This window comes from Mustelus asterias, chromosome 24 (assembly GCF_964213995.1).
Source record: "Mustelus asterias chromosome 24, sMusAst1.hap1.1, whole genome shotgun sequence".
Taxonomy (NCBI): Eukaryota; Metazoa; Chordata; class Chondrichthyes; order Carcharhiniformes; family Triakidae; genus Mustelus; species Mustelus asterias.
Genome location: NC_135824.1, coordinates 19243951 through 19267601, shown reverse-complemented (window position 1 = coordinate 19267601; position 23651 = coordinate 19243951). Strand labels below are relative to the sequence as shown.

The 23651-nt window shown below is 45.1% G+C and overlaps 1 protein-coding gene across 2 annotated transcripts in view; it reads left to right on the top strand.

Annotated features, from left to right (window-relative positions):
- Positions 1-23651, top strand: part of myo5aa (myosin VAa) — a 238552-nt gene that overhangs the window by 61621 nt on the left and 153280 nt on the right. For both annotated transcript variants that reach the window (XM_078241369.1, XM_078241368.1), the window contains exons 3-4: positions 8803-8913; positions 19185-19356. In XM_078241369.1, the coding sequence (XP_078097495.1) occupies positions 8803-8913; positions 19185-19356 (283 nt within the window). The remainder of the gene's footprint in view (positions 1-8802; positions 8914-19184; positions 19357-23651) is intronic.

Sequence of the window (23651 nt, the reverse complement as noted above, 5' to 3'; positions counted from 1 at the left end):
TAAATGCTGGCCAGCCAGCGACACCCGTGTCCCACAAACAAATAAAAAAAATCCAACAATCTTATCTCAAGTTTTTATTACAAATTGTTTTTTGTTGTTGTACGTCTTAACCCAGCCAAAGTTTGATGTTTAATGATGCATCCCTCCATCTCATCGGGTTATTGCTGATAAACCCATTTACTGGTTGCCTTGGAGATCCCCACCAGTTTCCAAAACTCTTTTTTTTCCCGTTCATGGCCTCAAGGGAATGCACAAGATTCTGTCGACTGCGGATTGCTGTCTGAGCACGCTGCAGTTCTGTGTAAATGTCGATGTAATTGCGAGGTTTGGAGTCCTGCTGTTTCTGAATTACTGATAGAAGCAGACAGTGAATGGATAGAGATTAACTGATGTGTGAGGCAATTGCTTCTCTTTTGTGGCGCATTCTTCAAGAAACTAGTTTGGGTGTTTCCACATTGACTAGACTGAAATGTTTTCCTAACAAGTGCAGAAATGAGCGTTTTTAGTATGTCAACGTTATGTCTGTTGTGTCTTCCACTCGATGATGATTTGTGGAAGCAGAGGGAGGTCATTGTTAATGAGCTGTTTGGAATCCATTTGTCTACATTGTCTTTGATCAGTAGTTTCACCTGCTCTGAAATTCAGCTCTGTTCCTCCTTTGGAGCCTAGGGTCATGTGTCACCCTTCCCTGAACTGCGTTCAACCATTGCATCATTAAACTTTGAAAGGGGCACACACACTGGGGCAGCAGGGTGGCACAGTGGTTAGCACTGCTGCCTCACAGTGCCAGGGACCTGGGATCGATCCCGGATTGGGTCACTGTCTGTGCGGAGTCTGCATATTCTCCCCGTGTCTGAATGGGTTTCCTCTGGGTGCTCCAATTTCCCCCCACAGTCCAAAAGATGTGCTGGTTAGGGTGCATTGGCCGTGCTCAATTCTCCCTCAGTGTACCCGAACAGGCGCTGGAGTGTGGCGACTAGGGGATTTTCACAGTAACTTCATTGCAGTGTTTATGTAAGCCTATTGTGACACGAATAAATAAACTTTACATTTACTTTATATTAATGTGCCCACACATAAGCACATCCAGCTTAGGTACCTGGACCCATGCCCTCGCATGTTGTTAATCACCAATTCATGTTGACTTGAAAATCGTCAAGAAATGTTCAACAATCGCAGCCCAAGCCATTTCCTTTCCACCTTTTTTACATGTTTTGTGCATTACCTGACTGTTCTCTATGAAAGGTTGTGCACCATTCCCTAGCCCATTTCCTTTGTTGGTCCCCACATTTTTGAAATACCGTGGAATAACTCCTCAGAGGCCAGTGTCTCCTCACCAGATTCCCTTTATTTACAAACTCATCTTCACTCCTAAGAGTGCTTCAGCTACAAAGTCAGAATCCAGACTGTCTTGACACTCCTCAAGATATATACAGGTGAGACTCCCTGACTGGGCAGGCAATCATTACCTCAATCAGGGAGCTCATACTCCAAGAGGCCAACCTTATGGACCTCGTTGAGGTCATTACACCTGTTTACCTCTTTTTTCTATCTGAAAAACAGAGTGAGAAAACATTACATTTAATTTCCTAAATGAGATAACTCGGGGCTTTCTGAATCCCCAAACTAAAGCTGGGGTTGAAATCAACTCTTCCAGAAACGTGGCGGTGACAAGATCAGGAGCCATTTTACCCAGACCAGTCAAGACGTAGAATCATAGAATGCTACAGTGCAGAAGGAGCCCATTCGGCCCATCAAGTCTGCACCGACCACAATCCCACTGGGGCCCTATCCCCATAACCCCATGCATTTACTCCAGCTTGTCCCCCTGACACTAAGGGGCAATTTAGCATGGCCAATCCACCTAACCTGCACATCTTTGGACTGTGGGAGGAAACCCACGCAGACACAGGGAGAATGTGCAAACTCCACATAGACAGTGACCCAAGCCGGGAATCGAACCCGGGTCCCTGATGCTGTGCGGCAGCGGTGATAACCACTGTGCCATGACTTCCTTTGGTCCTGTGAAAGTCTTCGTTGTGGTCATCCCATTTCTATACGAGGCATGGAAAGGGTGAATGCTCTCAGTCTTTTTCCCAGGGTTGGGGAATTGAGAACTGGAGGGCGTAGATTTAAGTTAAGAGGGGAAAGAATTAATGGGAACCTGAGGAGCAACTTTTTTACACAAAGTGGTACGTATGTGGAATGAGCTGCTGGAGGAAGTGGTTGAGGCAGGGACATTGACAACATTTAAAAGTCATTTGGACAGATACATGGATAGGAAAGGTCTAGAGGGATATGGGCCAAATGCAGGCAAATAAGGTTAGCTTAGATGGGCTTTTTGGGCAGCATGGACCAGTTTGGGCTGAAGGGCCTGTCTCCATGCCGTAGATTCTATGATTCTATACATGGGTACTCAGATTAGCAAGAGCTTTGCCTCACTATTGGAGGAACACGACATCTTTGTTCTGCTCGATGATGATGATTAATACATCCACCAAGGGAGGACATTGGCAGCACACCCACTTATGTATTGCTTCAGATAGAAGTTAGAGCTGGACTGCTCCAATCAGTTTGAACACAGATCACTAACCGAGTCCTGTGCCCAATTATCTCCTGTTTAATTTGAGTCTGGCTCAGGTTGCCAGACTGTAATCAGTGGGCCATGTAAGCTTCCTGCTAGTGTTGAAAGTCAGAAATCTCTGTGCAGTTTGTGCTTGGATTTCTTGATGTTGCTTTATTCTATTTAAATTTTCTAGGTCTGCGGGGAGCTTGGAATGGGTTATTTTTTAAAACTGTGTTACCGTATTGATGTATAAATCCTAAATAAGAGGGAGAAAGGATTGAATGACTCTGACCTACCTAATGTGATTTAGAAGTCCATGAAATTTTATACCAGAAGTGTTAAACAAATGGCCCGGATTTGGGCAGTGAAACGAGGATTCTTACCTCTGAACATGCCTTGCTGGGAGATCTAGTGATTTCTCTGGTGAGGAACGTTACCTCTCTCCCCGTGCTGTGATGCTGCAACTGATTGCAGCACCCCCTACTGGACATTCCCAACCTGGAGCTGGAGTGATGTCATCGGGGAGTCCAAGCAACCAATAACATTAAAGGATTTACACAGACATCCAACCACAAAACATAAAACAATAAACTAAAATCGTTTTTAATTTTTTTTTTATAAAGAGCAAATTAAAGACCAGAATGTATACCAAGGGTGAAGGTAGAAGAAAAAATATTCTGGACAAAAAAAGTTGTTTTTTCAACAAAGTCTGGTTTAAAAATTCTACTAATTAACCAAAAAGTGACGTTTTACAGCACTCTGCGAATATAAACTCTCTTTTTTAGAGCCAGCTCTGTTATTCATCAAATGTTATTACTCACATCAGTGTGAAGAATTCATACACCTGACTGAACGAACCATGACTATAGAGTTTCTGTCAGCAATGTGAGATTGGAGGGTTGAAATTCTCACCTTTCTCAGTGGTGGCTGGCACTGTAGTTATTGGGGGTTAGGGTGGAGGTGCCAGGGCAGGGGGCATGAGTGTCCACTGCACTAAGTGATGGGCTGCAATTTCAGGGTTTCCAAGCCAATCTGCGCTTGTCCAACATCCTGAGGTTCAGGTCAGTTTCAGAGGGGTTATCAAATTGATCGCTGACAATTTCACCACCAGCCCCCAACCCGCACAAAATCCAGGCCAATGAGCCTGATGAAGATCATAGAATCTCTACAGTGCAGAAAGAGGCCATTCGGCCCATCGGGTCTGCACCGACTCTCCGTAAGAGTATCTTACCTGGATTTCCCCCACCCATCCCGGTAACCCTGCTCGTTTGCCATGGCTAATCCCTGCTAACCTACACATCTTTGGACACGGAGGGTCAATTTAGCATGGCCAATCCACCTAACGTGCACATCTTTGGACTGTGGGAGGAAACTGGAGCACCCGGAGGAAACCCTCGCAGACACGGGGAGAATGTGCAAACTCCACACAGTCACCCAAGGCTAGATTCCAAGGCTGGAATCGAACCCGGGTCCCTGGCACTGTGAGGCAGCAGTGCTAACCACTGTGCCGCCCATCAAGATGCTGATGGATATCTTTGTCAAACAGATATTAAAACAAGTGCTGTTTTCCAGATGTTTTGGATCTGACTGCAATGATGCACTTAGAACATAGAACATTATAGCGCAGTACAGGCCCTTCGGCCCTCGATGTTGCGCCGACCAGTGGAACCAATCTAAAGCCCCTCTAATCTACACTATTCCAATATCATCCATATGTTTATCCAATAACCATTTGAATGCTCTTAATGTTGACAAGCCCACTACTGCTGCAGGCAGGGCATTCCACGCCCTTACTACTCTCTGAGTAAAGAACCTACCTCTAACATCTGTCCTATATCTCACCCCTCAATTTAAAGCTATGTCCCCTCGTGCTAGCCAACACCATCCGAGGAAAAAGGCTCTCATTATCCACCCTATCTAATCCTCTGATCATCTTGTATGCCTCTATTAAGTCACCTCTTAACCTTCTTCTCTCTAATGAAAACAACCTCAAGCCCCTCAGCCTTTCCTCATACGATTTTCCCACCATACCAGGCAACATCCTGGTAAATCTCCTCTGCACCCTTTCCAACACTTCCACATCTTTCCTATAATACGGCGACCAGAACTGTACGCAATACTCCAAATGCGGCCGCACCAGAGTTTTGTACAGTTGCAGCATGACCTCCTGGCTCCCAAACTCAATCCCTCTACCAATAAAAGCTAACACACCGTACGCCTTCTTAACAACCCTATCAACCTGGGTGCCAACTTTCAGGGATCTATGCACATGGACACCCAGATCCCTCTGTTCATCCACACTACCAAGTATCTTACCATTAGCCCAGTACTCTGTATTCCTGTTGCTCCTTCCAAAGTGAATCACCTCACACTTTTCCGCATTAAACTCCATTTGCCACCTCTCAGCCCAGCTCTGCAGCCTATGTCCTTCTGTAACCTGCCACTTCCCTCTGCACTGTCTACAACTCCACCGACTTTAGTGTCATCCGCAAATTTACTAATCCATCCTTCCACGCCCTCATCCAGGTCATTAGTAAAAATGACAAACAGCAGTGGCCCCAAAACAGATCCTTGCGGCACACCACTAGTAACTGAACTCCAGGATGAATATTTCCCATCAACCACCACCCTCTGTTTTCTTACAGCTAGCCAATTCCTGATCCAAACCACTAAATCACCCTCAATCCCATGTGTCCGTATTTTCTGCAAAAGCTTACCATGGGGAACCTTATCAAACGCTTTGCTGAAATCCATATACACCACATCAACCGCTTTACCCTCATCCACCTCTTTGGTCACCTTCTCAAAGAAAATCTCAGATCTCCATAAAGCTATTTGGAGATGATAGTCAAGTTGGTTTATCAGTAATAATGAAGCAGTCAGTGTTATCCTGCTACTGACAAGGAACCTGTAGACAGGTCTGACCATCATCACATTAACAATCACGGCAATGCTTCCTTCCATTAAGCTACAGTTGAATCCAAGGTTATCGAGTGCTGAGATCAAGCACGTGTCTTTCAGTGGTTCCTTCAATATGATTTTGGTAGAAGCGGAAGTATCCACAGTCAAAACCTTTGTAGTGTGAATAATGAAATACAGCAATAAGTTGCATTTATAACAGCATCTTTTTAATAGAAACAGTTCACAACCTGAAGGGATGAGTCTGTGAACGTACAACTGTTCACTTTCTGGGCAAGAGTGTTTGATTGGCAACCGTTAACAATCATCACATTTTTGTTCATTCATTCGAGGAACTAGGGCATCACTGGCTGGCCAGCATTCATTGCCAATCGCTTGTTGCCCGAGGGTAGTTGCAAGTCAACCATGTTGCTGTGGCTCTGGAGTCACATGTAGGCCAGACCGGGTAAGGATGGCCGATTTCCTTCCCTAAAGGACATTAGTGAACCAGATGGGTTTTTCCAACAATGGTTTCATGGTCACCAGTGGATTCTTAATTCCAGATTTTTAAAAAATTGAATTCAAAGTCCACCATCTGGTTACTAGACTTGGCTTTCTGTGGTAAAGCTTAATTAGGAAGGATGTGATTGCACTGGAAAGGGTGCACAGAAGATTCACCAAAATGCTGCCTGGAATGGAACATTCAAGTTATGAAGCGAGGTTGTGTAAGCTTGGGTTTTTTTCATTGGAGCAGAGATGACTGAGGGACGACCTGATCATGAGGGACATGGACAGAGTGCGTAAGGAGCAGCTGTTCCCCTTAGTTAAAGAGTCAGTCGTAAGGGGATATAAGTTGAAGGTGAGGGGCAGAAGGTTTAGGGGGGATGTGAGGAAAAACCTTTTTTACCCAGAGGGGGTTGACGGTCTGGAATGTGCTGCCTGGGAGGGTGGTGGAGGCGGGCTGCCTCACATCCTTTTAAAAGTACCCGGATGAGTACTTGGCACATCATAATAGTCAAGGCTATGGGGGCAAGTGCTGGACTTAGTGGCAGTTCAGGTGTCTTTCGTATGTCGGTGGAGACTCGATGGGCCGAAGGGCCTCTTTTGCACTGTATGATTCTATTGTTGAAATGCAACAACTTCACGAAACTGATGGGGGGGGGCGGGCATGAGGGGTAAGATACCATTGTTGCAAAGCTAATGGCGGAGAAATACTGTGTGTGCTGCAATTCTTGGTGATTTTGGCATTTCATCGATCATCTCTTCCCCACTACAAGTTATTGCCTGGTTTGTACAGTATTAACGGTATGTTATTCAAATGCAATTGCCTTTCCTGCCTCAGTCTGTGTGGCAGAGTTTTGGACCGGTTGGAGCTGATGAGTCTTTCATTTCAGTTTGTAAATCTGTCATTTTTTGCATATTTGTTGCCTTCAGTTGTGTGGTTGAACCCAAGTTTCTGGTTCTTGGGGCACCAGAAATCAAAATGGGGTCTGTCTATGATATAGAGGACTTCTCTACCACTCTCTCGGGTATAGAAGGGAGATGCTGGTGTTGTGGTAGCGTCATTAGACTAGTAACCTAGGGCTCCGGCCAATGCTCTGGAGACATGGGTTCAAATCCCACCATGGTCGCTGCTGGAATTCAAATTCGATTAATTAAATCTGGAATTGAAAGCCAGTCTCAGTAATGGTGACCACGAAATTATCAATGTCATAAGTTTCTTTATTGTCACAAATAGGCTTACATTAACACTGCAATGTAGTTACTGTGAAAATTACCTAGACGCCACACTCTGGCGCCTGCTCAGGTACACTGAGGGAGAATTTAGCATGGTCAATGCAGCTAACCAGCATGTTTTTTGGACTATGGGAGGAAACCCACGCAGACATGGGGAGAACATGCAAACTCCACGCAGGCAGTGACCCAAGCTGGGAATCGAACCCGGGTCCCAGGTGCTGTGAGGCAGCAGTGCTAACCACTGAGCCACCGTGCTGCCCCATGAGGTTCACTGATATCCTTTATTGAAGGAAGTTTGCTGTCCTTATCTGGTCTGGCTTGCATGTGACTCCAGACCTAGCGCAATGTGCTTGATTCATAACTGTTCTCTGAAACAGCCTAGCAAGCCTTTCAGGTCAGGAGCAATTAGAGATGGGGAACAAATGCTGGCCCTGCCAACAATGCCTAAATCCCCTGAAAGGATAAAGAAAAACAATAAGTACAGAAAGGAAAATTCCATCTCTCTGGTGCAGATCAGTTTGAAACAAGGACAAAGCAATCTATTCCTGTCACTTCAAAGTTGGTTTTATTGTTGAATCAAACAAATTCAAATTAATTCTTTAAACATTCAGGTTCTTGTGCTGAAGTATTGAGTTTGAATTCAGCGATTTTGATTTAATAATGAACTCTTTCGCACAGTCCCAACTGTTTCCTGTCAGCTTCATGCTCTGTTTCCAACATTTGGTGAAACCAACTGTGCTGAACCTTCCAGAAGGTTCCTTTGAAATGCCTCATGTTGTATAAAGCTGTGCAGACTGATTGCTGTCTCGTTTAAGAACCCTGTGTTGTGTGGGAAGTTTAATGTTCTTTTCACTAAAGGGAAAATTAAACCTCTCATGACCTTATTTCTAATCTTCAGACTACCTCAGTGATGTGGGCCATTGCAATGACCAGCCCAAACAATCAGTTCCACCAAGTTTATGGATTGTGGACAAAGCAACTGTCACAATTAGGGAGGCGATGGCCTAGTGGTATTATCGCTAGACGATTAATCCAGAAACTCAGCTAATGTTCTGGGGACCCGGGTTTGAATCCTTCCACGGCAGATGGTGGAATTTGAATTCAATTTTTAAAAAAAATCTGGAATTAAGAATCTACTGATGACCATGAAACCATTGTCGTAGAACTCATCTGGTTCACTAATGTCCTTTACGGAATGAAATCTGCCGTCCTTACCTGGTCAGGCCTACCTGAGATTCCAGAGCCATAGCAATGTGGTTGCCTCTCAACTAGGGCAACTAGGGATGGGCAATAAATGCTGGCCAGCCAGTGACGCCCATGTCCCATGAATGAATAAAAATAAAACTCGCTTCAGGTGGAACTAAGTAGGATGAGGGTCATGCTGAAAGAATCGCTTTCTGCACACGGCAACCATGACATATGGGACAGCTGCGGTGGTTTTGCCAGGCCCTCTGGTGGTTTTCCCAACCTGCCTCGGGAAGGGTGTGCAGGATGTAACATGGTGCAGCTGATAGAACTGGGGCCTATTTAACAGTAATGCCAACTCCCCTCACTGCAGGCAGCTTATTCACAAACTGTCCCTGTTCTCTTGTGTGTTGCAGTTTGCCAGGGTGTGGATCCCCGACGCGGAGGATGTCTGGAAATCTGCCGAACTTCTCAAAGACTACAAACCAGGAGACACAGTGCTTCATCTGAAATTGGAAGATGAGAAGGTAAACTGGATTCTTGTGCTTTAAACCTGCGATGGAACGGGAACTGGCAGATACCGCAACGCACAGGCAGAGCACCAAAATTATTACAATGCTGGAAAATTTCAGCAGCTCTTGACAACACCTGTGGAGAGAGAATAGAGCCAATGGTTCAATTCAACACGACTCTTTTAAAGACGTCTTCAGTTATTTACAATCCGATTGCTGAAAAGGCAGGCAGTTTTCCAAAACTACTTAATCATAGAGATTTACAGCATGGAAACAGGCCCTTCGGCCCACCTTGTCCATGCCACCCTTTTTTTAACTGCTAAGCTAGTCCCAATTGCCTGCGTTTGACCCATATCCCTCTATACCCATCTTACTCATGTAACTGTCTAAACGCTTTTTAAAATTGTATCCACCTCCACTACTGTCCCGGCAGCTCGTTCCAGACACTCACCACCCTCTGTGTGAAACAATTGCCCCTCTGGACCCTTTTGTATCTCTCCCCTCTCACCTTAAACCTATGTCCTCTAGTTTTAGACTCCCCTGCCTTTGGGAAAAGATGTTGACTATCTAGCTGATCTGTGCCCCGCATTATTTTATAGACCTCTATAAGACCACTCCTCAGTCTCCTGAGCTCCAGGGAAAAAAGTCCCAGGCTATCCAGCCTTTCCTTGTAACTCAAATGATCAAGTCCTGGTAGCATCCTAGTAAATCTTTTCTGCACTCTTTCTAGTTTAATAATATCCTTTCTATAAGAGGGTGACCAGAACTGTACACAGCATTCCAAGTGTGGCCTTACCAATGTCTTGTACAGCTTCAAAAAGAGGTCCCAACTCCTGTATTCAATGTCTCGCATCCATCAAGAATGCCAAATCTCATACCATCGCAACAATTTATGCTTAAAAAAAAGGGTGCAGATTGATTGGCAGGTTAACTCTGATTGGCATGGAGAAAATAACGGGGGACTATGGGTTCCCCAAGTTCCTGAGTAAATTTTTAAAAAAGGGTGTGGGGCTTGAACATATTCCTTTTGTTAGAAGAGAGGATCCCTGTGTATGAATATATGTCACTTCTAGCGAGTGTCAATGCATGACGCTGTGAGCTCAGTTGGTTGTCATTGTAGGTAGTAATGGACTCAAAGTTGTTCAGAGTTGTTCAACTTGTTGCAAATCACTCCCAGATGAAGATCTGAACATCTTGCTTTTGAGCTTAACCCATTTTCAGCTGTATTATTAAAACGGCACCTCAGGTTGCCACTCTTAAATATATCGCAATGTTTTAATGCAAGAAGAAAAACAATTGCGCTCTCGATTATTGCTTGCTTCATGGAAGATCTTACGTTTGTCATTACGTCAATGAGTTTGAGTGAAAGGTCATCTGTAACATCACTTTGGGACAACATGTACCATTTGGGTCCTAATTGCCATTTGCTCTCTACCGCAACAGATTTTGCCTTTCGTTTCAGATGCTGTGGTCAGTTTTTTTTTGCCAATTTATAACACAAGCTGGTCTCGCACATGAACATAACCAAGGTCCTCTGAACACTGGCAAGCGTCAGTATTTAAAAAGCATCCATTTGAGATCCAATCGCATCCCTCCACTGAGTTTCCATTTTAGTCTTGAGTCTTAAATGGGGAAACAAGCCAATCAACCGTCACCGCTCTTTCAGGCCAGGTGCCCCAGAGATTAACTTGGAAGCTGCCGCAGATAATTTATTCAAAGCATGTAGTAAGCTCAAGTGCATTTCTGGCATTTTCAATTCCTATGACCGACTGCAGATTATTTCACTGTAAAATTATGTTGCAGTAATTATGTTACAGATCTCTTTAAAATTGACTGGCGAGGGGTTTTAGCAAAGCGGCTTATGTCTGCTGATGAACTCAATGCAAGTGTGGTGAGAAATGTCACTGATCAATGGAATTCCACCCCATCCCGAAACAAATAAGAGTTATGAAGTGTCAGAAGAAAATGATCCTTTAAGACTCTGCTCTGATAAGCTTGCAAGGTGTCTGTCTGCGGTTGAGTTGCTGTGGAAACCCTCCAAATAGGAAGCCTGAAGTGACATAGTCTCGATGAACAGCAGACTGCCAGACTGTGCCTGGTCCAAATCCTTTGGACTGCTGCAGACTCCAAACAGAGGGCCATGGACAAAACTTAGTGTGAAATGAACGACCCTCGTAAAAATATGCAGTGGGCAGGATTTTCCGGCCATTCCGGATAGTCAGCACGGTTTTGTGAAGGGTAGGTCGTGCCTCACAAACCTTATTGAGTTCTTTTGAGAAGGTGACCAAAGAGGTGGATGAGGGTAAAGCGGTTGATGTGGTGTATATGGATTTCAGCAAAGCGTTTGATAAGGTTCCCCATGGTAAGCTTTTGCAGAAAATACGGACACATGGGATTGAGGGTGATTTAGTGGTTTGGATCAGGAATTGGCTAGCTGTCAGAAAACAAAGGGTGGTGGTTGATGGGAAATATTCATCCTGGAGTTCAGTTACTAGTGGTGTACCGCAAAGATCTGTTTTGGGGCCACTGCTGTTTGTCATTTTTATTAATGACTTGGATGAGGGCGTGGAAGGATGGATTAGTAAATTTGCGGATGACACTAAAGTCGGTGGAGTTGTAGACAGTGCGGAGGGAAGTGGCAGGTTACAGAGGGACATAGATAAGCTGCAGAGCTGGGCTGAGAGGTGGCAAATGGAGTTTAATGCGGAAAAGTGTGAGGTGATTCACTTTGGAAGGAGTAACAGGAATACAGAGTACTGGGCTAATGGTAAGATACTTGGTAGTGTGGATGAACAGAGGGATCTGGGTGTCCATGTGCATAGATCCCTGAAAGTTGGCACCCAGGTTGATAGGGTTGTTAAGGAGGCGTACGGTGTGTTAGCTTTTATTGGTAGAGGGATTGAGTTTGGGAGCCAGGAGGTCATGCTGCAACTGTACAAAACTCTGGTGTGGCCGCATTTGGAGTATTGCGTACAGTTCTGGTCGCCGTATTATAGGAAAGATGTGGAAGTGTTGGAAAGGGTGCAGAGGAGATTTACCAGGATGTTGCCTGGTATGGTGGGAAAATCATATGAGGAAAGGCTGAGGGGCTTGAGGTTGTTTTCATTAGAGAGAAGAAGGTTAAGAGGTGACTTAATAGAGGCATACAAGATGATCAGAGGATTAGATAGGGTGGATAGTGAGAGCCTTGGATGGTGTTGGCTAGCACAAGGGGACATAGCTTTAAATTGAGGGGTGAGAGATATAGGACAGATGTTAGAGGTAGGTTCTTTACTCAGAGAGTAGTAAGGGCGTGGAATGCCCTGCCTGCAGCAGTGGTGGACTCGTCAACATTGAGAGCGTTCAAGTGATTATTGGATAAACATATGGATGATATTGGAATAGTGTAGATTAGAGGGGCTTTAGATTGGTACCATTGGTCGGCGCAACATTGAGGGCCGAAGGGCCTGTACTGCGCTGTAATGTTCTATGTTCTATTCCCATCGGCAGGATCTTCCAGTCCCGCTGACAATGAGAACCCCCCCTCCCCAAGCCCTGGGTTCCCCCAGTATGCTTTATTCCTGAAGAACCAATTTCAAACTTGTAAGTTAATCTTGGGGCCTGAAATAGTTCCCTTTTTTTGTTGCAGGGGAACTGGGTTAATTTTTTGTGTATACGTCACTGCTGGGAAATAGAAATTTGTCTATATTTCAAGTTCTCACAGGATCTGGTTCAACAGTAAAATTCCCTCTACTCTATCCCAATCATGTATCTAAACCTCATTGCAGAACTGTATCTCCCACTGCACTGGCATAACTTTTCCATTTCTCACATTGGCTATTGTATAAGGTTCTCTCAGTCAGATTGCCTCATTATGGTCAGTTCTGAGCTGTGGACCATGTCCATTAGGAATTAGATTGACTGGCCAAGCCTATTTAATTGGAATCTTTGCTGCCATGAGGCACATTTTCACCCAATTGGTTTGGGCTCAATTTAAAAACAAGCCTCGGAGAGATGAAAGAACAGCCCACTACTTAAAAAACAATTTGTAGGATGTGGGTGTTGCGGGCAAGGCCAGCATTTATTGCCCAACCCCAATTGCCCTCAGGGTGGTGTGGCATTGCCTTCGACTGCTGCAGTCCATGTGGTACACTCAGTGCTGTTAAGGAAGGGAGTTCCAGGTTTTGACCCAGCAACAGTGAAGGGAATGGTAATATTATTTTAATATTATTTATTAGTGTCACAAGTAGGCTTACATTAACGCTACAATGAAGTTACTGTGAAAATCCCCTAGATGCCACACTTCGGCATCTGTTCGGGTACACTGAGGGAGACACGTCTTTCGGACCGTGGGAGGAAACCGGAGCACCCGGAGGAAACCCACGGAGACACGATGAGAACGTGCAGACTCCGCACAGATAATGACCCAAGCCAGGAATCAAACTTGGGGCCTTGGCACTGTGAAGCAGCAGTGCCACGGTGCCATCGTGCTGCCCAATACTGTCCCACATGCCCCCACATGGCTGAGTTTGTAATCTGGTTGTGTCTGCAACAAGCTCTCTCTTAGTTCCCTGTTTCCTTTCTGTAAAAACAGGAGTAGAATGGGCCTATTTAATGTGGGTTCAATGCAGTAGTCATTGAGGAGGGAGAACCATAAACTTCTGAAGAAGGTTAGGGAGTAAGTTTGACATCTTTTTAAAATAAGACCATAAGATATAGGAGCAGAGTTAGGCCACTCGGCCCATCGAGTCTGCTCTGCCATTCAATCATGGCTGATATTTTTCTCATCCCCATTCTCCTGTCTTTTCCCCATAATTCCTGATCCCCTTATTAATCAAGAACCTATCTATCTCTGTCTTAAAGACACTCAATGACCTGGCCTCCACAGCGGCAAAGAGTTCAACAGGTTCACCACTCTCTTGCTGAAGAAATTCCTCCTCATCTCTGTTTTAAAGGATTGTCCCTTTAGCCTGAGGTTGTGCCCTCTGGTTCTAGTTTTTCCTACTAGTGGAAACATCCTCTCCACGTCCATTCTATCCAGACCTCGCAGTATCCTGCTATCCCCCTCACCCTTCTAAACTCCAACGAGTACAGACCCAGAGTCCTCAACTGTTCCTCATACGACAAGCTCTTCATTCCAGGGATCATTCTTGTGAACCTCCTCTGGACCCTTTCCAAGGCCAGCACATCCTTCCTTAGATACAGGGCCCAAAACTGCTCACAATACTCCAAATGGGGTCTGACCAGAACCTTATACAGCCTCAGAGGTACATCCCTGCTCTTGTATTCTAGCCCTCTTGACATGGATGCTAACATTGCATTTGCCTTCCTAACTGCCGACTGAACCTGCATGTATTCCATTGCCTTTTACTCCCATAGAATCCTACAGTGTAGAAGGAGGCCATTCGGCCCATTGAGTCTACACCGAACACAATCCCACCCAAGCCCTATCCCCATGTATTTACCCTAGCTAGTCCCCCTGACACTAAGGCGCAATTTAGCACAACCAATCCACTTAAGCCGCACATTTTTGAACTGTGGGAGGAAACTGGAGCACATGGAGGAAGAAACCCACGCAGACACGGGGAGAACGTGCAAACTCTATAAAGACAGTGACCCGAAACTGGAATTGAACCAGGGTCCCTGGCGCTTTGAGGCAGTAGTGCTGACCACTGTGCCACCGTGTCGCCCCAAACAACAGTACAATAGTTTGAAGCACAAAATACTCTTGTTTGTCCAATAGTGTGACCTGGACTTTTGTTGAGTCACTGCCCCCCTCATCCTAATCAATAGCTGGACTTGGTATCTGGGGCAAAGTTTCACCCTGAGTAGCTGCTAATTGGTTCCCCATCGACAACAAGTGCAGTCGGCACTGCCATTTACTGTGACATTGTGTCTGCATTTAACCCCATTCTAAATGTAGCATGACTACACAGGCCATTCCTAATGACATATTTTATTCCAGTAACTTTGACCTGTTAATTTAAAAATGTAAAATTTATTTAATTTATTAAGGTGAGACCATTAATCAAGACTCTTTCCTCGATACATAATGGGGTAGAACTCCAGTGGAAATTCCTGTCTCCTCCTTCCCCCGCCCCCCCACCCTTCCGAGTAATTTTGATGAAGGAAAGTTGGAAACAAGTGTATAACAGGCAGTCGATCCACTCGGGTCATTTATTGCCCCCATTAAAACTTTTCCCACACAGACGGATTTATTTACAAGAGTTAGAATTACACAGTAGCTGACAACCAACAGCATGTGGTTTGAAACACTAAATACTCAAAAAAAATTTGCAAGCAATTTTGGGCCCCTTATCTAAGGAAGGATGTGTTGGCCTGGGAGAGGCTCCAGAGGCGGTTTATGGGAAAGATCTCGGGAATGAAAAGCTTGACGTACGATGAGCTTTTGTAGGCTCTGGACTCGATGGATGAAGGGGGGACCTCACTGAAACTTACAGAATAATGAAAGGTCTGGATAGAGTGGATGTGGGGGAGATGTTTCCATTAGTAGGAGAGACTAGAACCTGAGGGCACAGTCTCCGAGTGAAGGGACAACCCTTTAGAACCGAGACGAGGAGGAATTTCTTCAGCCAGGGAGTGGTGAATCTGTGGAAGTCATTACCACAGAAGGCTGTGGAGGCCGGGTCATTGAGTGCATTTAAGAAAGAGATAGATAGGTTCTTGATTGGTAGGGGATCAAAGTTTACAGGGAAAAGGCGGGAGAATGGGGTTGAGAAATCTATCAGCCATGATTGGATGGCAGGGCAGACTCAAGGACTGAATGGCTTAATTTCTGCTCCTACATCTTATGGTTTTATGAGGGAAAAAAAACAATTTTTTGAATAATTTAACAAAAGTTTCCAACTGGTAAAATGTTAACTGGGTGATACCTCCGTGCAGTGTGGGAACAAAAGACTGGAGTGAAAAACTAAACTCGTCAATTGTAGTCCTGAGACAGATTTTATCGCCAAAGAATAAAATAATTTTCCTCAAAGACCAAGTGGTGAGTGTGGTGCAAGGGGGTTAATAGTAACTGAAGGGTTAATAGCCATTAGCCTAATTGTTAAGATGCACTAGAGTGATGTCAGATCACCTGTAACAGAAGCCCGAGGGAAGAAGTTTCTAATGGAGTCCTGCTGAAGTGTGTCTCTGTAAATAGTCAATCAATATTCACTACTTTGCAACAGCAGAATTTCCAGCCCTCTTCTGTGGAAGGCACCCAGAGTCCGGTTGTGATGTTAACACACGGTGGCAGCAGTAAAGCAATTCTTCTCAATGACCAGACTTCGAGGATACCCCACACGCCGAATGTGGAGGAAACAAGGGGTGAACATGGTCTCTTTGTCTTTGACACCTGACCCGCAAACTCTTAAGTTAAGTTTATTTATTAGTCACAAATAGGTTTTCATTAACACTGCAATGAAGTTACTGTGAAAATCCCCTGGTCACCACATTCCGGCACCTGTTCGGATACAACTGAGGGAGAATTTAGCATAACCAATGCACCTAACCAGCACGACTTTCAAATTGTGGGAGGAAACCGGAGCACCCGGAAGAAATCCACGCAGACACGGGGAGAACGTGCAAACTCCACACAGACAGTGACCCAAGGCTGGTGTTGAACTCGGGTCCCTGGTGCTGAGGCGGCAGTGCCAACCACTGTGCCACCGTGCCTTATTCTTCATGAATAAGAGCAAAATACAGCAGATACTGGAATTGGAACTCAAAACCGACAACACTCGACAAGTCTGCCGACAACCAAGAGGCCACAAGTCATTGAATCAGCCATTAAACCCTTTGTCAGAGTTATTTTTAGTGTTTGATATGAGCTTTGAAGTAAAAATGGCCTTTGTCTATCGTAAACAAGTTGTTGTCCTAAAACAAATCTATTGCATTGTGGCATAATCTGCAGATGAAAAGTTCCTGCTGCTCGCCGCTTACATTTTCACCGTAGTTTTTTAAGAAAAGAAAGTATTTTCATTATTTACCTGGTCACGTGTGATGCGCGATAAATCACACGGGAGGCTGGATGTACCCGGGAAATAAAGGCTTTTATTACCAACAATAACGGAGCTACTATATACAGTATACAATCCCAGACTAAAGGGTCACCAGGCAGAGCAGTGACCTTTATACCTCTCCCGGAAGGCGGAGCCAACTGGAGTGTACCATAGGACTATATTAACAGGTAGAACAGCCCAACCCTAACCCCAACAGTAACATATCTACAGACTCATAGTACTGGCCAGACAATGGCTCAGCACTCCTGGTGGTAACCAACAATGGTTCACCACAACGTGAAAGCGTGGAGCAAACAGGGGATGCGGGTAAAATGTAGAAAAATCATTGCTTGAGCTCTGTGTCCGTTATAACTTGCCCTTAGAAATGCACAACAAATTAAACTTTCCCCCTTTGTTTGGTCCAGCACAAACATTTCTGTTCCAATGTACCTTTGTCCCCAAGTGAACCTGTGGCATGTGAGAACTCTGTCTGGCTGAGGAGGGTGCGCTATTCTCCCGAGCCTTCATTGAGCCATTTTTCCAAATCATGTTCTGCTTAAGCTTAAAGTTAAAGTTTATTTATTAGTCACAAGTAAGGCTTACATTAACACCGCACTGAAGTCACTGTGTAAGCTCAGTCACCTCTAACATTGCCATTGAATACTGTCGATATCAGGACAGAAAATGAAATACAATTTAGTAGAAATCTCAGTGAACTATAAATATGAATTAAAAATTGGCAGTGAGGACAATAACCTTTTCTCCCCCCCACTGGTCCAAATATAGATCCATAATGGTTTATTTCTTTCGTTGCTAATTTGATGAGGGGGGAGGGAAGTAAGGATAAAGAGGATGACATATCAGCTGACTTTTGACTTTGTTAACTTTTATGCTCTTGGCTCAGTGGGTAGCTCTTTTGTCCCTAGGTCAGGTGGAGGTTGAGGGTTCAAGTCCATGGAGGACATACCCCTATCTACATCAACGGGGATGATGTGGAAATGGTCGAAAGCTTCAGGTTTCTTGGTATCCAGATCACTGGTCCCTCCACGCTGATGCTATAGTTAAGAAAGCCTCCAACGCCTCTACGTTCTCAGAAGGCTAAGGAAATTTGGCATGTCCAGTATAAATCTCACCAATTTTTACAGATGCACCATTGAAAGCACCCTTTCTGGATGTATCGCAGCTTGGTATCGCTCCTGCTCCGACCAAGACTACAAGAAATTACAAAGGGTTGTGAATGTAGCCCAGTCCATCACGCAAACCAATCTCCCATCCTTTGACTCCGTCTACACTTCCTGCTGACTCGGAAAAGCAACCACCATAATCAGCAACCCCACACAGCCCAGACATATTCTCTTCAACCTTCTTCCGTCGGGAAAAAGATACACAAGTGTAAGATCATCAACCAACTGTCTCAAGAACAGCTTCTTTGCTACTGCCATCAAACTTTTGAATGGACCTGCCATATATTAAGCTGATCTTTCTCTCTACCTGAGCTGTGAAAGTAACACTATATTCTGCACCCTCTCCTTTCCTTCGCCACTATGTACTCTATGAACGGTATGCTTTGTATAGCATGCAAGAAACAATACTTTTCACTGTATACCAATACATGTGACAATAATAGATCAAATCATGAGACTTGGAGACTAGGCTGGCACTCCAATGCAGTTACTGAGGGAGTGCCGCACTGCAGGAGTAACTGCCTTTAAATGAGAATTTAAGTCTGCTGTTTCAGGGGGGTGTAAAAGATCGCATGGCGCTATTTAAAGAAGGGTTCTCGATATTTATTTTTCAATTAACGTGAGAGAACCAGCCTGTCTGGTCATGATCACATTGCTGTTTGGGGGACCTCATTGGTACAATTTGGCTGCCAAGTTCCCTCTGTTATACAAGTGACTCCATGTCAAAAGTACTTCATTGGCTGTAAAGCATTTTGGAATGTCCCGCATTTGTGATGGGTGCAAGTTTTTTTCTAGATTGTGTTTTGTTTTAACTTTGTGGGAATATTTGAATATTACTGTGTACTAACTCGGCAAGAGTGCCCATTTTTGACAATTTCTGTTGTGCCTTGACTTATCTAACAATGACAACTCGCAATTGTAGAGCATCACCACCACCGTAAAGCTTCCCAAGGCCCTTCACAGGAGTGTTTTTAAACAAAACTCAAATATGTCACTAGTTGAAGTAACAGCATCAGTTGAAGCATCAAGACATCTTGCCCGGTGGGAAGATTAACTGACACATGATATCCCGACCTTCACAGCTACACAATGACCTGTACCCTCATTATATTTTTTCTAGGAGACGCAATATAAGATTGATCCACAAACCAAGGAACTTCCACCTCTACGGAACCCTGACATTCTCGTGGGCGAAAATGATCTCACGGCACTCAGTTACCTCCACGAGCCTGCGGTTCTGCACAACCTCAAAGTACGCTTCATGGATTCGAAACTCATCTATACTTACTGTGGTAAGTAAGAAGCTATTTGAACGTCGCTCTGCCCTTGTCACTTGAAGCCAAAGGATAATTTAAACTCATTGAGTGGATTAAACATTGGTAAAGGGGCGGTGATGGCCTAGTGATATTATCGCTAGACTATTAATCCGGAAACTTCACGAATGTTCTGAGGACCCGGGTTCGAATCCCGCCATGGCAGATGGTGGAATTTGAATTCAATTTTAAAAAAACATATCTATAATTAAGAATATACAAATGACCATGAAACCATTGTCGGAAAAAACTCATCACTAATGCGGCACGGTAGCACAGTGGTTAGCACTGCTGCTTCACAGCTCCAGGGTCCCGGGTTCGATTCCCGGCTCGGGTCACTGTCTGTGTGGAGTTTGCACATTCTCCTCGTGTCTGCATGGGTTTCCTCCGGGTGCTCCGGTTTCCTCCCACAGTCCAAAGATGTGCGGGTTAGGTTGATTGGCCAGGTTAAAAAAAAATTGCCCCTTAGTGTCCTGGGATGTGTAGGTTAGAGGGATTAGCGGGTAAATATGTGGGGGTAGGGCCTGGGTGGGATTGTGGTCGGTGCAGACTCGATGGGCCGAATGGCCTCCTTCTGCACTGTAGGGTTTCTATGATTTCTATGATGATAATGTCTTTTAGGGAAGGAAATCTGCCATCCTTACCTGGTCTGGCCGACATGTGACTCCAGAGCCACAGCAATGTGGTTGACTCTCGACTGCTCTCTGAACAAGAGCAATTAGGGATGGGCAGTAGATGTTGGCCCAGCCAGTGACACCCATCTCCCATGAATGAATTTTTAAAAAAGATTTTATTTTTGTCAGTTTAGACTAGAGGTCACAAAGAACATTCACTCGAGCAGTGAGCCATTTCATATTGGGTGGTACATCCATACATACAAATATAGAAACATACAAATTAAGTTTTGGAGTGGGCCATTCAGCCCTACAAGCCTGCTCTGCTATTCCGTAATATCATGGCTGATCTGATTATGGCCTCAATGCCACTGTCCTGCTTACCCCCTCGATACCCTTAGATTCTTAATTAATCAAAGGGAATCAATCTACCACTGCCTTAAAAAAAATTCAATCACCCCGCCTCTCTCTCTCTCTCTCTCTCTCTCCCACTCTCTGAGAAATACCAATGGATCTCAATAAAAAGATACCAAATTCATTTTAATTACGATAGTTCTCCTATAATTGCAGTGGGTATGGCTAACCTAGTTGTACGTAAGTTGTAGCGAACTTGTCATTATAGCCGTGTTGGATTCCAGCATCTGACGCTCGCAGCTGGAAGTTTGAAACTAGGTCATAATACTGCGTCTGATTCTACTTTGGGTAATCAGGCAATGCCCACTTACTGGCACTGATATTGTGCCCTGCTATGGTCGAAGCAAAGCTGTTGTTTTCTCTCCTGGAAGCGGTAAACCGATTGCATATATTTGTGGTTCTGTTGATGTAAATATCGCGTGATTTCGCTTTACCGTCATAGGAAGATCGAACTTTGGTAGAAGGTAATATGAGGCAATATAATCAGAAGTTTAAAGTTTATTTATTAGTGTCATAAGTAGGCTGACATTAACACTGCAATGAAGTTACTGTGAAAATCCCCTAGTCGCCACACTCCGGCGCCTGTTCGGGTACACTGAGGGAGAATTTAGCATGGCCAATGCACCTAACCAGCATGTCTTTTGGACTATGGGAGGAAACCGGAGCACCCAGAGGAAACCCATGCAGACACGGGGAGAACGTGCAAACTCCACGCAGACAGTGACCCAAGCCGGGAATCAAATCTGGGTTCCTGACGCTGTGAGGCAGCAGTGCTGACCACTGTGCCACCCACGTCAGTTGGACACAGGACCCTTTTGAAAAGGTTACTCTGGACTTCTGCTGCCATTTGTCATAAGTTACATTTTTTTTGTCAGTGTAGCAATAGGAATGGGTCGATATTCCTTGTCGAAACACTCTTTCCTCAAAAATCTTAATTTAACTGCGGAATGTATGTTGCTATGAAGTGGCCTCACTAATGACTTAGCTTAAAACTAAGGAGAGAGTTCCAATAATCGCACTGCTGGGGTGGACTAGTCAGCCACTTGCTGCTGGCCTCTGCAACTCGATCACTGCATTTCCATTGTAAAGATTCCCAAAGAACTCTATCCAGTCCCACTGTGTGTATGGTCAGTGTTTGTATCCATTCTGACACGTGGAATAAATCGATTTTCACTCATTACCCCTGTGCAAACTCCTGCTGAATATTCAGGTTTTGATTCCAATCTCCGCTGTGTAGGCTGCTCGTTACCCAACAGGCCTGGCAGTATCTGTGGGAAGAGAAACAGGTGTTGAGGCTGTGGATCTAAACGATCCTTCCACAGGGTTTCTGCAGCAGGAGCATTTAGATACGAAAATATAGGCCAGAATTATCCCCAAAAATTACCGTTGGATTGGGTGAGGAAACCATGTCTGGCGGGAATCGGGTCACAACATTCCCACACGGAAGTCATTTTTCGGGAAGCAGTGAGTTTTGCCCTGGTTTTGAGAGGGGTAGGGCCTAAACACGCCAGCAGGCCCAGCCTCTCCGAGATCGAGTACCGATCTAAAAGGGCGTCCCGATCTCAGAGTGAAACTGAAGAACCCCCTCCCCCTCCGTCCCCCAGGGACATCCGGGACTCATCCCCCTCTCCCCACGTTGAAGGGATGGATCCCCAACGACGGGGCCCTCGCAATGGGCCCCCTCTTCATGACCCCATCCTGCATGGGCCCCCCCCCCCCCTCCCGCAAGAAACCCAAGCATAATCACATCCCCGGCATGATCCCCTCCCCCCTCCCCTTCCAGAGGGGGCTCCCTGTACCCTCATCATCCCCCATGACCCCTTCAGGCCCACCCCATGGCACTACCCCAATGCCCTGCCTGATTGTGCTCACCTGGCAGTGTCAGCGTGCCAGTTGGCACTGCCGTGTTGGCACTGCCAGGTGCGTATTGCCCAGCCATAATGCCAACCACCCAGGAACTTCAGTGGCAGCTGCACTATTTTCCTTTCATTTGACTCTAAAGGAATCCCGCTGAATCCACTCTCGATGACAATGGGGAAATTGTTGTCTCTTGTGCTTTAATCACAGATGGTTGAGCTGCTCTGAAATCTCATTCGGTCTATTGTGTAACTTCTCACTTTGGCGATCAAGTACATTGCTTTCGGGACGTGATATTTATTTGAGAAAGCCCTGGTGTTGATCACAGTTCCCCTTGCATTTGGCAATCTGCAAAGTCAATACTTCAGACAGAATTGCAACTGACTTTCAGCAAATCATTTTGCTGCAGCCAACATCATAGAATCCCTGCAGTGCAGGAGGAGGCAATTCGGCCCATCGAATCTGCACCGACTCTCCCAGAGAGCGTCTTGGCCCATCCCAGTAACCTCACACATTTACCCCGCTAATCCCTCTAACCTACACACCTTGGGACACTAAGGGGCGACTTAGCATGGCCAATCCACCTAACCTGCACATCTTTGTACTGTGGGAGGAAACTGGAGGAAACCCAGGCAGACACGGGGAGAATGTGTAAACTCCACACGGTCACCCAAGGCCAGAATTGAACCCGGGTTCCTGGCATTGTGAGGCAGCAGTGCTAACCACTGTGGATTCCACTAACTGCAGCTGTAAAGGAACCTATTGAATCCACCTATCTGTCATCATTCAGTGGGAAGTTTATAATCACAATCCCTTCTGTTGCTGAGAGGGAATGATTAGATCAGTGATTCCAATTTGAACGTCAATATTTATTCTGATTTTAGAATGTTCCTTTTTCCCTGTTTTATTCCACACATTCACCTCCAGCTGGGTGTGCAGCTAATTGCTTCATAACTAGTGCACAATTTATCTGACCGTGGCACATTGATTTATTTTGACAGACGTTTGGTTGTTTTTCTAAAGTAAGGATCATGTTGCAGCAGTTGTTTTCCTGGGAATGTCCTATCACTCTTGCACCCAAGGCAAGCATAACCTTAATCTGTTTAGGGTCAACAGAACAAAAGGGAGTGGCACTTCCCTCTGTTATAGACCAAAACCAACATCAACTCCCAATCTTAATGAAGCTGCTGGCAATAAAACATTGATGAGTCACTTAGAACCGTAGAAATCATACCATGGATCTGGCCCATCATGCTTGTGCTAATATTGTGTAGCTGTTGGGGTTACCGCCCGTTTCTCTGCTTTTTCCTCTGTGCCCTTTTAAGAGTTTCAAATAACTAAGAACAGTACTGCTCAGGAACAGGCCCTTCGGCCCACCAAGCCCGTGCT